Below are 16,288 nucleotides of genomic sequence, written 5' to 3' on the forward strand. Positions count from 1 at the left end.
GAAGGAAGGAAGGAAGGAAGGAAGGAAGGAAGGAAGGAAGGAAGGAAGGGGGGGCAGAAGGGAAAAAGAGTGTGAGAGAGGTAGAGGGAGACAGGAGGAAGCAAAGGTGTGAGGAATAGGATAACCAGAAGGAAGGAAGGAAGGAAGGAAGGAAGGAAGGAAGGAAGGAAGGAAGGAAGGAAGGAAGGAAGGAAGGAAGGGGGGGCAGAAGGGAAAAAGAGTGTGAGAGAGGTAGAGGGAGACAGGAGGAAGCAAAGGTGTGAGGAATAGGATAACCATCCTGCAGGTTTCTTGCGGGTCTCCACTTGTGCTTATCTAATTCCCTTTTGAAGCCGTCCATGCTTGTAGCCGCCAGCACTTCTTGTATTCAAATCCCCAAAAGGTATGAAGCTCAGTTGGTGACTTTGGGGCTGGTCACTGTCCATGTCACCTACCATACAGAGTTGTTGTGAAGATGAAATGGGGGAGGGACAACCACGTACACTGTCCTCAGCTCCCTGGAGGAAGGACCAGATAAAAATGTACTAGACAGGCACACGTTAAGAAAGAAGAGAAGCAACAGAAGATGCTGAAGTACAAGAAAAATAACTTGAGTGAGAAAATACTGGTCCTTCTATCGTTGCTCAATAGAGAGCATTTTAACATACTGCGTCTGTGCCTGGTTTGCCAGTTGTACGGCTGTGGAGAGGAAAGCACTCCAGAGAGTTATCATCACAGCCCAGAAGATTATTGGCTGTCCTCTCCCGTTCCTGGAGGAATTGTATAGCTCTCGATGTTTGAAAAAAGCAAAGAACATTTTGCAGGATTTGTCACACCCTGAACACTCCCTGTTTGAACTGCTGCCTTCGGGCAGAAGATATAGGACAATTAAACAAGGACAAACAGATTAAAAAACAGTTTTTATTCGAGAGCTATTATTGCTTTAAATGCTGTATGAAATTGGAATTTGGGTGACATTGGTGGTTTAAGTTGCAATGTGAACCTTAAGGGAGTTATGGGATGGTTGTGAATGGTTGTGTGAGTGTATATGAGTATGATGTAGATCACCGAAATGATTGCATTTTTAATTTTGTTGTACTATGTACAATGACAATAAAGTTTATTATTATTATTATTATTATTATTATTATTATTATTATTATTATTAGAAAGAGGTGGAATGTCGATCCCTTCTTGAGAGACATTTAACTTCTCTCTCTCACTTCCTTACTGAGAGACATTGCATTTCTCTCTCTCTCTCTCTCTCTCTCTCTCTCTCTCTCTCTAAATGCTGGGTCATCAGCCCCTGCGCTCCAAACGGGACTCAAATAATTAACCAGCTAATGAGGAATAAACAGTTCATATATTTTACTTTGCAAAGCAAAGCAGTTCCTTGGCTTCCCCTCCGGCAAACCTCCACGGAGGCAAAGTGAAGTGCCGTGCGGCTGGAGACGATCCTGCGGCCTCACAAACCCTCCGTGAAGAGTGGCGTGCTCTCTTTGTGCAACCCGCTGAATGGCTCTGAAGCCAGCCCCTCCATCTTCTACCCTATCTCCTGATCCCGGCCTGTCCTTAACATCTGCAGCAAGTCAAGGGTCTCGTTAATCTTAGCTCGCGCCGTTAGGATTCAACACCCCGCAGTTCAGAGCTATAAGAAGCCTGGACCCTGCCGATCCAAAGGTGGATTAATTCCAGAAATCCACACAAATCCCAACCCAGGCCCAGGCGAGGGTTTCCTGCTAAACGCCGTCTTCCAGCACCGAGGGCACCAAGAGTGCCACCCTGGGCACGAATCAAAGAGGGGATTACTTCCAAACGCTTTCTAGGGGCTTCTGACCCAACAGAGAACATAAGAACATAAGAGAAGCCAATGTTGGATCAGGCCAGAGGCCCATCTAGTCCAACACTCTGTCACACACTGGCCAAAAAGACCAGGTGCCATCAGGAGGTCCAGCCGTAGGGCCAGGACACGAGAAACCCTCCCACTGTTGACCCCCCCTCAAGCACCAAGAATACAAGCATCCCTGCCCCAGACATAAGAACATATGAGAAGCCACTGTTGGATCAGGCCAATGGCCCATCCAGTCCAACACTCTGTGTCACACAGTGGCCAAAACCCAGGTGCCCTCAGGAGGTCCAGCAGTGGGGCCAGAACACTAGGAGCCCTCCCACTGTTGACCCCCCCCAAGCACCAAGAAGACAGAGGATCACTTGCCCCAGACTGAGAGTTCCTATAAGAACATCAGAGAAGCCAATGTTGGATCAGGTCAATGGCCCGTCCAGTCCAACACTCTGTCATGCAGTGGCCAAAAATACCAGGTGCCATCAGGAGGTCCAGCAGTGGGGCCAAAACACTAGAAGCCCTCCCACTGTTGCCTCCCCCAGCAACAAGACTACAGAGCATCCCTTGCCCCTATCTATACCTTGTGGCTAATAGCCACTGATGGACTTCTGCTCCATATGCTTATCATAAGAACATAGGAGAAGCCAATGTTGGATTAGGCCAATGGCCCGTCCAGTCCAACACTCTGTCACGCAGTGGCCAAAAATACCAGGGGCCATCAGGAGGTCCAGCAGTGGGGCCAGAACACTAGGAGCCCTCCCCCTGTTGACCCCCCCCCCAAGCACCAAGAAGACAGAGGATCACTTGCCCCAGACTGAAGACACTGAGGGACTTCTGCCCTGTATGTTTATTCAATTCCCTCTCAAAGCAGTCCATGTGTGTGAATTCCATGTGTTAACCGCACGGAAGATACAGAGAAATCAGGATTCAGATAGGGTACAAATGGTGGTACGGTCACGATATGGAGACCAACTGAGCTGCGTGAAGGCTGTGAATAGAACTCCATCAATCTGGCTCTGAAATTTCCATGTGCAACGAGCGCGCTTTCCTACTGGTAGCTTGGGGCTCTGCAATACCCACTGAAGTAGGAAGCCGCCCACTGTGGTTGAGAAACTGAGCTGTGACATCTAAGTGTGAGAGTTGTTGTTCGGTCGCACATTCGAATCTGACTCTTCGCGACCCCACAGACCACCTCACGCCAGGCCCTCCTGTCTTCCGCCGTCCTCCGGAGTTCGCTTAATTTCATGTTCGTTGCCTCGATAACACTGTCTGACCATCTCATCCTTTGCCGTCCCCGTCTTCTTTGCACTTCTGTCTCTCCCAGCATCAGGGCCTTCTCCTCCAGTGAGGGCTCCCTTCTCATTGGGTGGCCAAAGTATTGGAGCTCCAGCTTCAGTCTCTGGCCTTCCAGGGAACAGTCAGGGTTGATTTCCTTGAGGATGGACTGATTTGATCTTCTTGCAGTCCAAGGGACTCTCAGGAGCCTTCTCCAGCACCATAATTCAAGAGAGGCCCAAGTTCAAATCCCCAGGTGCAAAGCCTTAGGAACCCACCCGACCACTGCAGTCACCAACGGGAGCCCCACTTTGGGAGCCCCCGCTTCTGAGATCAGGTGGGTGGCATCCCGGGAGAGGGCCTTCTTGGCCACGGCACCAAGATTACAAACCTCTCTCCCCAGACAGCCTGAGCTGTCCCCCTTTGGTTGCCATCATTCTCCCAGTGATCTCTCTCTCCTGCCCAATGTTTTAATGGCTGTTTTTGTCTGTGTCTGTGTATTTCCTTTGCTTTTAATTGTTTTAATGGTGTGTTGTTATCTGTTTTAATGGTTAAGAACATCAGAAGAGCCCTGCTGAATCAGACTAGTGGTCCATCCAGTCCAGCATCCTGCCTCATACAGGGGACAAACCGGTTCCTCTGGAGGGCCAACAGCAGGGCAGAGAGGCCGAGGCCTTCATTAGAACGTCAGAGAAGCTCTGCTGGATCAGACCAGTGGTCCACCTACCTGCCTCACACAGCAGCCAACCAGTTCCTTGGGAGGGCCAACAACAGGGCAGAGAGGCCGAGGCCTTCATAAGAACATCAGAAGAGCCTTGCTGGATCAGGCCAGTGGTCCATCCAGCCCAGCATCCTGTCTCACACAGGGGCCAACCAGTTCCTCTGGGGGGCCAACAACAGGGCAGAGAGGCCGAGGCCTTCATAAGAACATCAAAAGAGCCCTGCTGGATCAGACCAGTGAGGGTCCATCTAGTCCAGCATCCTGCCTCACATAGTGGCCAATGAGTTCCTCTGGAGGTCCAACAACAGGGCAGAGAGGCCGAGGCCTTCATGAGAACATCAGAAGAGCCCTGTGTCAGCTAGCTGCCAAAGAGTTCTGTGTAACATTTGTGCGTTCTCTCAAGTGCCAGCCTGTCTCTCCCCTGCTCATGCCTGCTGCTGACATTCCTTTCTGTAAATGCTAGTAGTATGCTTGGTAACATGTTATCTTCCAAGGTTTACAGGTGCAGAGTGGTGTCTTCTGCTTTTATCTATAATGAGCTAGCGCATGGGAATGAAATAATTGTTTATCTGTTTCAGGCCGTTGGGCTCCCAGGCTTTTCGGCGCGAGGTTTAACAGACCCGTGAAAGCGGGAACCATAATGATTGGTTACGTCTTTGTATGAATCTGTTTAATATCTTGTGCCCTGCATTATTGGGTCATTCAAAACACTCCTGCTGTTCCAGCTTCTTCATTGCTTTAATAAACACTACTGTTTCATACACGTGTGTTCATCTGAATGCGTGGGGGATCGGACGCCCTGCTGGGTCAGACCAGTGGTTCGTCTAGTCCAGCATCGTGCCTCACACAGGGGCCAGCCAGTTCCTCTGGAGGTCCAACAACAGGGCAGAGAGGCCGAGGCCTTCATAAGACCATCAGAAGAGCCCTGCTGGATCAGACCAGTGGTCCATCCAGTCCGGCATCCTGTCTCACACAGAGGCCAGCCAGTTCCTCTGGAGGGCCAACAACAGGGCATAGAGGTCGAGGCCTTCATAAGGACATCAGAAGAGCCCTGCTGGATCAGACCAGTGGTCCATGTAGTCCAGCATCCTGTCTCACACAGGGGCCAGCCAGTTCCTCTGGAGGGCCAACAGGGCAGAGAGGCCGAGGCCTTCATAAGGACATCAGAAGAGCCCTCCTGGATCAGACCAGTGTTCTACCTAGTCCAGCATCCTGTCTCACACAGTGGCCAGCCAGTTCCTCTGGACGGCCAACAACAGGGCACAGAGGCCGAGGCCTTACCCTAATGTTGCCTCCTGGCTTTGGGATTCAGAGGATTAGTGCCTCTGAATGGGGAAGTTCCCCTCAGTCCCCATGGCTAGTAGCCATTGATACACTTACCCTCCATGAATCTATGTAAGCCCCTTTTCAAGCTGTTTACTCCTGTGGCCATCACAACGTCTGGCAGTGAATTCCACATTTGAATCACTCTCTGTGTAAAGCAGTGTTTCATTTTTCCTTTTTTTGGGGGTGGGTGGGTGGGTGGTTTTTATTATGTATGTTTTTAATCAGTTAGCTGCCTCGGCAGCCCCGATGAGAACAGAAAGGCCAGGGATACATTTTGTCAATAAAATCAATCAATAAAACCTTTGCCATCATGCAGCCAACACACTTGGGGAACCTCAGTCATCCAATCCACTAGCAGGTCAGCCGGAGGGATAAATGTGGCCCGGTGGCCGTACCTTGCCTTCCGGAGTCAGCTTCCAGATGACGGAGAAACTGAGCCTGTCGGCCATGGGGTTGAGGCTGCACAGCTCTTCACAGAGCAGTCTGGGTAACATGGGGACCACCTGGGGGGAGAAAAAGGATCACTGGTTAAAAAAAATCTGCCTACTTTCCCCAGAAAAGGCTCACCACAAAAGAAGAAGAGGAAGAAGAGGAAGAGGAAGAGGAAGAGGAAGAAGAAGAAGAAGAAGAAGAAGAAGAAGAAGAAGAAGAAGAAGAAGAAGAGAAAGAAGAGATTGGATTTATACCCTGCCCTTCACTACCCAAAGGAGTCTCAGAGCGGCTTAGAACCTCCTTTCCCTTCTCTTCCCCACAACAGACACCCTGTGAGTTAGGTGGGGCTGAGAGAGCCCAGACAGAAACAGCTCTTTCTCAAGGACAGCTCTTATCAGAACTACGGCTTGCCCAAGGTCATCCAGCCAGGTGGAAGTGGAGGAGTGGGGAATCAAACCCGGTTCTCCCAGATTAGAGTCCACACACTTAACCATGACACCAAACTGGCTCCCTTGTCCACAAATGATCATGAAGCTTGTGGGACCAGCCAGGACGAGCCAGGAGAAAGATGCGTTATGCACGACACTCAACTCATGGGCCTTCTTTCCAGAGGAAGCCGTGGCGGTTGGTAGCTTAGAAACACCCCCTCCCACTGAAAGAAGAAATCTGCCCATGATTGGGAGACCATGGTTCACAGAAACACACTGCAAGGGACCCCAAAGGTCATCTAGTCCACCCCCTGCAAAATGCAGGAAATTCACAGCTACTCCCCCACACATGCACACAGTGACCCCTGCTCTATGCCTAAAAGATGGCAAAAAACCTCCAGGATTCCTGGACCGATCTGGCCTAGAGAAAAATTCCTTCCTGACCCCAAAGTGGAGATCAGCAATACCCTGGGCATGTGAGAAAGAGCCACAAATGCGAAGCATTGGCTGCCAAAACGACCTGCCAAAAAGTGAGTTACAAGAAGAACCCTGCTGGATCAGAACAATAGTCCATCTGGTCCAGCATCCTGTCTCACATAGTGGCCAACCAGTTCCTCTGGACAGCCAACAACAGGGCAGAGAGGCTGAGGCCTTCATAAGAACATGAGAAGAGCCCTGCTGGATCAGACCATTGGTCCCTCTAGTCCAGCATCCTGTCTCACAGTGGCCAACCGGTTCCTCTGGAGATCCAACAACAGGGCACAGAGGCCGAGGCCTTCTCAAGAACGTCAGAAGAGCCCTGCTGGATCAGACCAGTGAGGGTCCATCTAGTCCAGCATCCTGCTTCACACAGTGGCCAGCCAGTACCTCTGGAGGGCCAACAACAGGGCAGGGAGGCCGAGGCCTTCATAAGAACATCAGAAAAGCCCCTGCTGGATCAGACCAGTGGTCCATCTAGTCTCACTCATCCTGTCTCACTCAGTGGCCAACCGGTTCCTCTGGAGATCCAACAACAGGGCGTAGAGGCCAAGGCAGAAGTTTTCTCCTACCACTATGATTCAGATGTTTCTTGCCTCTGACTGTGGAGGCTCCTCTAAGTCACCAGGTCTAATAGCCACCGACTGACTTCTCCTCCACGAATCTGTCCAAACCCCTTTCAGAGACAATGGCCTGTGGCCATCCCTATATCCTCTCGCAGTGAATTCCAATTTGCGGAATTCAGAGCCAATGTGATTCTGCAGACCAAACATGGGGATGGTTGGGATCTGTGTACATCCAGTGGCGTCTCACTAGGCATTGCAGGAGGGAGCCAGTGTGTGCTAGATTAGATCTCATCTAAGAAGTCAGGAGGGAAAAAAAGGTTGTGCAACACAGAATGGTCAAACTCCCCCAAACCCCCACCCCACCCCCCAGGCCAGACAGTTCAATCAGCAGTGGTTATCTGCTCAACAGAGGAAAAGGAGGAGGAGGAGGAGATTGGATTTATACCCAGCCCCTCACTACCCAAAGGCTTACAAACTCCTTTTCCTTCTCCTCCCCACAACAGACACCCTGTGAGGCAGGTGGGGCTGAGAGAGCTCTTTCGAGAACTGCTCCTTCAAGAACAGCTCTGACAGAACTGTGGCTTGCCCAAGGTCATCCAGCAGCTGCAAGTGGAGGCGAAGGGAATCAAACTCGGTTCTCCCAGATCAGAGTCCGCACACTTCACCACTACACCGAAGTGGCTCTCAGTGACCAGTGGAGGCCTTGGAGAGCATTCTTTCCGGCTCGGCGAAGCAAAACCATCTGTCGTAACAGGATTACTCCCTTCCTCGAAGGTTCTGCGGCCAGCGCATGTGGTAGGGTTGCCAGCCTCCAGGTGGGGCCTGGAGATCTCCCGCTATTACAACCGTCCTCCAGAGATCAGTCCCCCATGAGAAGATGGCTGCTTTGGAGGGTGGGCCCTATGGAATTTTTCCCCGCTGAGGTCCCTCCCCTCCCCAAACCCCACCCTCCGCAGGCTCCGCCCCCAAAATCTCCAGGTATTTCCCAACCCAGAGCTGGCAACCCCAGCGTGTGGCCTTGTTCCCTTTCAGCCCTGTGAGGCAGAACAAGGCCGCTCCACCGGCCAACCAAGGCCACCGTCAAGGGCGAGCCAGGATTCGAACCCGGCTCTGCCGCATCTAACGCTCTTTTGCCAGCATGGCTCGGCTGACTATCGATAAGCGACGCCGGGCAGGTAAATGAACGTTTACGACCTCTTTATACTGTTTCCCAAATTGATTCGACCTTTTCCCGAGGCGATAAAAGACCCTGCAGGGCGGAATGCTGACAGCTGTCACCTCCGAACAAGCGGCGACGGGGGCGGAAAAGGTAGGCGGTGAGCAAACAGACGCTGGGAGGCTAAATGGGCTGCCTTTGGGTTGCACTCCGATTAAGTGCGAGTGCAAAGGCGGCTGTCTAATCATTATCCATGCTTCTCCGACTCACCTGTGGACTATACCGGTACTCTGCCCGCCCTCAGGAGAGCTCAGAGTGATATCGGAACCTCACAAACATCCCAGGAGAGAGTGGCTAGTCCAAGGCCACCATGCAGACCCTGCGGGCAAGCGAGGATTTGAACCCAGGCCCTTCTTTGTCCACGTATAATGCGACCCACTAGGTCACGGCTCCCCAACATGGTGCCCAGGGGGCACCGTGGACCCTGTTAGCACCTGAGGGCCAGTTTAGTGTAGTGGTTAAGAGCACGGACTCTGCTCTGGGAGAACAGGGTTCGATTCCCCACTCCTCCATGTGCAGCCATCTGGGTGACCTTGGGTGAGTCACAAGTTCTCTCAGGAGCAGTCCTCAAAAGAGCTCTCTCAGCCCCCACCGACCTCAAAGGGTGTCTGTTGTGGGGAGGAGAAGGGAAAGAAGATTGTGAGCCACTCTGAGACGCCTTCAGGAGGAGATCAGGGCCCTGCGGGATCTTTTACAGTTCCGTGGGGCCTGCAAGACGGAGCTCTTCCGCCGGGCTTTCAGCTAAGGAGCCGCCGCCACTACAGAGCCCTGGCCACTATAGAGCCCTGGCCCTTGGGTTTGACATCTAGCCGATGCCGCCCTTGTTTCAGAAAGATCACGAACAGAAGGACTGTTAGATCTCCGGGCCCATTTTTCAAAGTACGCCATCGTAAATAATTAATTGATCATTAAAAAGTAAAGGTAAAGGTTTCCCTTGCTCGAAAGCCAGTCGAGTCCGACTCTAGGGTTGCGGTGGTCATCTCCGTTTCAAAGCCGAAGAGCCAGCGCTGTCCGAAGACGTTTCCGTGGTCATGTGGCCGGCATGACTAAACACCAAGGTGCACGGAACGCTGTTCCCTTCCCACCGAAGCGGTACCTATTTATCTACTTGCAATTTCTTGCTTTCGAACTGCTAGGTTGGCAGGAGCTGGAACTAGAGACGGGAGCTCACTCCGTCGCAGCTCGGGTCTCGAACTGCTGAACTACCGACCTTCCACAGCCTGCAGTTCAGCGTCTTAACCACTTGAGCCACCGCAGCTCCAATTGATAATTACCAGCACTTTATAAGTCTGAATTTATAACTGGAACTGTTTTAGATGACTTTATGTAGATTTTAATTGTATGTGTGTGTTAAATTGTGTATTGATGGATGTGAGCAGCCCCGAGCCTGCTTTGCGGAGAGGGCGCGGTAGATATTAAACGGATAAATAAATGAATGAATGAATGAATAAATAAATAAATAAATAAAATCCAATCTCTTCTTCTCCTCCTCCTCCTCTTCCCTGCTCAGGCCTGAGCCCGTTCGCGGGGAGGGTGGGTTATAAATGTAAAGGAAGGAAGGAAAAAAGGAAGGAAGGGAGAGAGAGAGAGAGAGAGAGAGAGAGAAAGAAAGAAAGAAAGAAAGAAAGAAAGAAAGAAAGAAAGAAAGAAAGAAAGAAAGAAAGAAAGAAAGAAAGAAAGAAAGGAAGGCTTCTTGCTCCTTGTGGTCTGGGACTTCTGGGAGCAGGGGGTGGGGCTTGTTGCCTGTGCCCGCCCCCTGGGCTCTTTACTGCCGGTGCTCCGCTCTTGTGCGCTCCTGCAAGAAATGACCCCTGGTGGTGAGTAAACAGAGACTCTCCATTTGTACCCTCTCAGGTGTGGAGGTAACTTAATGTCTCTGGGTTACGTGGATAGTGCCGCCAGTGTCCCCAGCTTGCAACAAGCAAACCGGTCCTAAAATCAGTAAAAAACCCAAAACCTGGAGCCCCTGTAACATTTGGAGTGCAAACTTTTTTTTAATCTTCACACCCAGCGTTTTCTTGGCACGGGAACCCTGCTCGTAAATCCACTCTAATTGCCTAGCGGTGCTCGGGATGGAGGGGGGACTGGCTGCTGAGAGCCGGGCCCAGCGTGGAAGAAATGCGCTTTCCATATGAATCAGCCGGGTCGGGTGGACTGGAAGGTCAGAAGGCCAATGGGACACGATAAGGGCTCCGGCTGTGTTGTTCCAGCGGCCAGGGAGGCCTGTTGACAATGGGAGACGGCCCATAATTCACACGTCTACTACTACGTGAGGCTGGCCATGCCTGCTGGAAAGCCCCGCCGACCTGGGAGAGTGCCCTTCGAGGGGCGTGAGGAAAGACCCGCTGGTGCTGATATCGCCATGTTGAAAGACAACGGGCAGGCCGCACCGGGCGAGCAGCGGGACGCAGAGGGCGCGTCCACAGTTTGGCTGGGAAGCTGTCAGGGATCCCTACGTAAATGCAGAGTTCGTAAACGCAGGAGAACACTTGCATGAGCTTTTAAGCAAGGAAACTTTAGTGATGAGGGAGGGTAAACTGGCAGGCTTTCTCAACACGCGCCTAAGAGCATAAGCAGAGCCATGCTGAACCAAACCAAAGGCCCATCGAGTCCTGCATTCTGTTCACGCAGGGAATGACCAGAGGCCTCCAGGAAGCCTCCAAGCTGGATGACTAGGGAGGGGCCGTGGCTCAGTGGAAGAGCCTCTGCCTGGCCGCTCAGCCTCTGCCAGGAGGTTCAGTCCCCGGCATCTCCAGTTAAAAGGACCAGGCAGGAGGTGATGGGAAAGACCTCCACCTGAGACCCCAGAAAGCTGTAAAGTGGGGTTGTGGCTCAGTGGAAGAGCCTCTGCCTGGCATGCAGGAGGTCCCAGGTTCAAGCCCCGGCATCTCCAGTTAAAAGGATCAGGCAGGAGGTGATGGGAAAGACCTCAGCCTGAGACCCTGGAGAGCTGTCAAGAGGGGCTGTGGCTCAGTGGAAGAGCCTCTGCCTGGCATGCAGGAGGTCCCAGGTTCAATCCCCAGCATCTCCAGTTAAAAGGACCAGGCAGGAGGTGGTGTGAAAGACCTCAGCCTGAGACCCTGGAGAGCTGTGAAGAGGGGCTGTGGCTCAGTGGAAGAGCCTCTGCCTGGCATGCAGGAGGTCCCAGGTTCAAGCCCCGGCATCTCCAGTTAAAAGGATCAGGCAGGAGGTGGTGTGAAAGACCTCAGCCTGAGACCCTGGAGAGCTGTGAAGAGGGGCTGTGGCTCAGTGGAAGAGCCTCTGCCTGGCATGCAGGAGGTCCCAGGTTCAATCCCCGGCATCTCCGGTTAAAAGGACCAGGCAGGAGGTGATGGGAAAGACCTCAGCCTGAGACCCTGGAGAGCTGTAAAGAGGGGCCGTGGCTCAGTGGAAGAGCCTCTGCCTGGCATGCAGGAGGTCCCAGGTTCAAGCCCCGGCATCTCCAGTTAAAAGGACCAGGCAGGAGGTGGTGTGAAAGACCTCAGCCTGAGACCCTGGAGAGCTGTGAAGAGGGGCTTTGGCTCAGTGGAAGAGCCTCTGCCTGGCATGCAGAAGGTCCCAGGTTCAGTCCGCGGCGTCTCCATTTAAAAGGATCAGGCTGTAGGTGACGAGAAAGACCTCTGCCTGGGACCCCGGAGAGCTGCTGCCAGTCTGAGTAGACAATACTGGCCTTGATGGACTACGGGTCTGATTCAGTATTACGTAGCTTCCATGTGTTCATGTGAGTGCATCCTCTCACCCATTCACCTCAGCAGCTTACAAAGAGGAAAACTGCCTCTGGTACTGAAGGAAGTAGATATCCATCATGACTAGTAGCCATCGATAGCTCCATCCTCCATGAATCTGTCCACTCGCCTTTTAAAGCCTTCCACGTTGGCAGCCATCACCATATCCAGTGGCAGCGAGTTCCACTGTTTAACTATGTGCTATGTGAAGAAGTAGTTCTCTTTGCTGGATCTCCCACCCTTCAGCTTCAGTGGACGACCCCGTGCGCTAGTATTATGGGAGAGGGAGAAGAATACCAGTTGGGCCGAGATTTCAGAAACCGTGGCCAATAAAGAACCACTTCTGTCTGGCAACAGAACTCTCCCCTCCCCTCACACCAAGATAGCAGAAGTGTATGAAGAGGGGATTTTCACAGCAGTCCTCCGAAACACAGGAACATACTCCCCACTTTAAGATTCATGTTCCCGGCTGCCACTTCAAATTTCTCTCCTATTTGTCATAAGAACATGAGAAGAGCCCTGCTGGATCAGACCAGGGGTCCCTCTAGTCTGGCATCCTGTCCCACACAGTGGCCAACCAGTTCCTCTGGAGGGCCAACAACACAGGCAGAGAGGCCTTCATAATAACATCAGAAGAGCCCTGCTGGATCAGACCAGTGGCCTACTGAGGCCAGCATCATGTCATACACGATGGCCAACCAGTTGCTATGAAGGGATAACAACAGGACATAGAGGCCTTCAAAAGAACACGAGAAGAGCCCTGCGGGATTAGACCAGTGAGGGTCCATCCAGTCCAGCATCCTATCTCACACAGTGGCCAAGCATTTCCTCTGGATGGCCAACAACAGGGCATGGAGGCTGAGGCCTTCATAAGAACGTCAGAGGAGCCCTGCTGGATCAGACCAGTGAGGGACCATCTAGTCCAGCCTCCTGTCTCACACAATGGCCAACCAGTTCCTCTGGAGAGTCAACAACAGGGCAGAGAGGCTGAGGCCTTCCTAAGAATATAAGAAGAGCCCTGCTGGATCAGACCAGAGGTCCATCTAGTCCAGCATCCTGTCTCACAGAGTGGCCAACCAGTTACTATGGAAGGCATAGAGGCCTTCCTAAGAACATCAGAAGAGCCCTGCTGGATCAGTCCATCTAGTCCAGCATCCTGTCTCACACAGTGGACAATCAGTGACTATGGCGGACATAGAGGCCTTCACAAGAACATCAGAAGAGCCCTGCTGGATCAGACCAGAGGTCCATTTAGACCAGCATCTTGCCCCACACAGGGGCCAACCAGTTCCTCTGGAGGGCCAACAACAGGGGTCAAGGCTGTCTCCTGATATTGCTTCCTGATGTTGCCTCCTGCCCAAAAAGCAAAGCCCCTCATTGTTGCATTCTGTTGCAGGTACGACTTCATTGGCTGTCTGTTGGGAGTGCTGACTGCCCTCATTATCAGCGGATGTAAACACGTCCTGCTCATAAAGATATCCTCGACTGTGTGCATAGCAAAATCAACAGAAATTAAAAGCAGCAGCAGCAGCAGCGCTTTCGTAAAAGGCTACAGATCTCTGGACGATGCAGCCCTCCTCTGGCATTTTATAAGGGCAAGCAAGGTGTAAAACACTTGACAAACAAATAAGCTATGTTTCCAATAAAAGTTTTTATTAGTCATGTGGGAATTGACATTAGCGGTTCCGTTTTGTTTTTTTTAAAAAAAGACTGGCGTCAACTCAGGTTCTGTATGCTGAAAACTCTTGCACTCTGTGGCCTCAGCTTGGAGGACTGTGGACAGAATGGAGCGGGTGCAGAGAAGAGCGAGGAGGATGATTCGATTCCCCACTCCTCCTCCACTTGCAGCTGCTGGATGACCATGGGAAAGACATAGTTCTGTCAGAGCTGTCCTTGAAAAAGAGCAGTTTCTGTCAGAGCTCTCTCAGCCCCGCCTGCCTCACAGCCCCACCTACCTCACAGGGTATATATCCAGTCTCTTTCTATCTTTCTCTTTCAAATGAAACGCAGAAGTAGAGACCTGCAGCAGGTCTGGCTGGTTAGTTCAGATGCATATGTGAAATTAATGTACCTCAACAACTATTCCGAGCATCTTTTTAAAGTCTTTCTATCCCCTAAACTAGCTGACCTTCTCTCTCTCTCTCTCTCTCTCTCTCTCTCTCTCCTCCCCCCTCTCTCTCACACCGCATGTCATTAACTTATAGCCTTTTCTTGTCTGTGCTCTGTGTGAACCTTTTCTCCCAGCAAAATTAACCTGCCACTTCCCCCAGAGAATCTGCATTCTCTGTCAACACTGTTTTACTTATACTTCCCCTTCAGATGTTGAAATGGTTGTGGACATTCCGTGACTTTGCTACAGCTCAGCTTACATCCTACATGTTACGAACCACATCCAGATTTCTCTCTCTCTATTGGTATATAATCGGGAAGTAAATATTTAGGCATTTATTTCCTTCATTCACAGCCCACCTTTCTCCCCAGTGGCGACCAAAAGCCGCTTACATCCTCCTCCTCTCCTCTATTTCATCTTCACAACAATCCTGAGAGTGTGTGATGGGCCCAAAGTCACCCCAGGAAGCCTCCGTAGCAAAGCGGAGACTGGAACCTAGATCTCCAGATCCCAGTCAGATACTCTGACAACTACTACCTCATGCTGGCCCTCCTGATATTAAGTTGACAAATTTTGATAGCACAACTTTTGTTTACACCATCCGCTATATTTCCACTTCCATGTTCATGAACAGGTGGAAGTTGGTGTTAACAGAGGTGCTGAGAATTCTGAAGGATGCGCTGAAGTCCAAGGAATTTGTGCTGTGACATAGGCTATATCCACGTGCAACAGAGAGGGATAAAATGGAATTTTCGTCAACGTTTACCTGGCCATTCTTAAAATCATAGAGTTGGAAGGAGGCCATAGAGGTCATCCAGTCCAACCCCCCGCTCAATGCAAAACCAGCCTAGAGCATCTCTGACAAGTGTTTGTCCAGCCGGTGCTTCAAGACTGCCAGGGAGGGGGAGCTCACCACCTCCCCAGGCAGCTGATTCCACTCTTGCAAAACTCCTACTGTAATTCCCCCCAACCCCTGATATCCAGCTGGGATCTTTTTGCTCATGATTTAAACTCATTCTTGAGAGTCCTCTCCTCTGCTGCCAACAGAATGGCTCCCTGCCCTCCTCTAAGAAGAGAAGAAGAGATTGGATTTATACCCCGCCCTTCACTACCCAAGGGAGTCTCAGAGCGGCTTACAAACCCCTTTCCCTCCCCCTCCCCACAACAGACACCCTGTGAGGTAGGCGGGGCTGAGAGAGCTCTTTTGAGAACTGCTCCTGAGAGAACAGCTCTAAGAGAACTTGTGAGTGACTCAAGGTCACACCAGCAGCTGCATGTGGAGGAGTGGGTTCTCCCAGATTAGAGTCCATGCTCCTAACCACTACACCAAACTGGCTCACTGATATCTTCCTGTTTCCATCTCAACAGAGAGGAGCACCCCCCCCCTCAAAAAGAGAATCTCATCTTTAAAGTTATTGTCACAACCACAGGATAAAGTAGGCTACCCTGAGATACAGCGGCTGTCCCAAAGCCACCCAGTGAGTCATGACTGAGAAGAGACATGAACTCGGGCCCAAACCCATTTACTGCATGGGTAGCCTTGACACAACACTCAACTCCAATCCTCTTCTCGTGATTCTGCCTTGAGCTACTGAACTTCCAGAATTTGAAATGGCCCCAGCAGAGGTCCATCAGTGGCTATTAGCCACAAGGTATACATAGGGACTCTCAGGCTGGGGCAAGGGATGCTCTGCATTCTTGGTGCCTGGGGGGGGAGGCAACAGTGGGAGGACTTCTGGTGTCCTGGCCCCACTGCTGGACCTCCTGATGGCACCTGGTATTTTTGGCCACTGTGTGACAGAGTGTTGGACTGGATGGGCCATTGGCCTGATCCAACATTGGCTTCTCTTATGTTCTTATGTCAGGGGCAAGGGATGCTCTGCATTCTTGGTGCCTGGGGGGGGGCAACAGTGGGAGGGCTCCTGGTGTCCTGGCCCCACTGCTGGACCTCCTGATGGCACCTGGTATTTTTGGCCACTGTGTGACAGAGTGTTGGACTGGATGGGCCATTGGCCTGATCCAACATTGGCTTCTCTTATGTTCTTATAGGAACTCTCGGTCTGGGGCTTCTCCTATGTTCTTATGATAAGCATGTGGAGCAGAAGTCCATCAGTGGCAATTAGCCACAAGGTATAGATAGGGACTCTCAGGCTGGGGCAAGTGATGCTCTGTCATCTTGGTGCTTGGGGG

General features: G+C 51.6%; 1 protein-coding gene across 1 annotated transcript in view; it reads right to left on the reverse strand.

Moving 5' to 3' along the window:
- DIS3L2 (DIS3 like 3'-5' exoribonuclease 2) overlaps nucleotides 1-16,288 on the reverse strand; it is a 364,836-nt gene that overhangs the window by 103,793 nt on the left and 244,755 nt on the right. The window contains exon 13 of the mRNA XM_015414784.1: nucleotides 5,540-5,647. Coding sequence (XP_015270270.1) covers nucleotides 5,540-5,647 — 108 coding nt within the window. The remainder of the gene's footprint in view (nucleotides 1-5,539; nucleotides 5,648-16,288) is intronic.

This window comes from Gekko japonicus, unplaced genomic scaffold (assembly GCF_001447785.1).
Source record: "Gekko japonicus isolate JY-2015 unplaced genomic scaffold, Gekko_japonicus_V1.1 scaffold1662, whole genome shotgun sequence".
NCBI lineage: Eukaryota > Metazoa > Chordata > Lepidosauria > Squamata > Gekkonidae > Gekko > Gekko japonicus.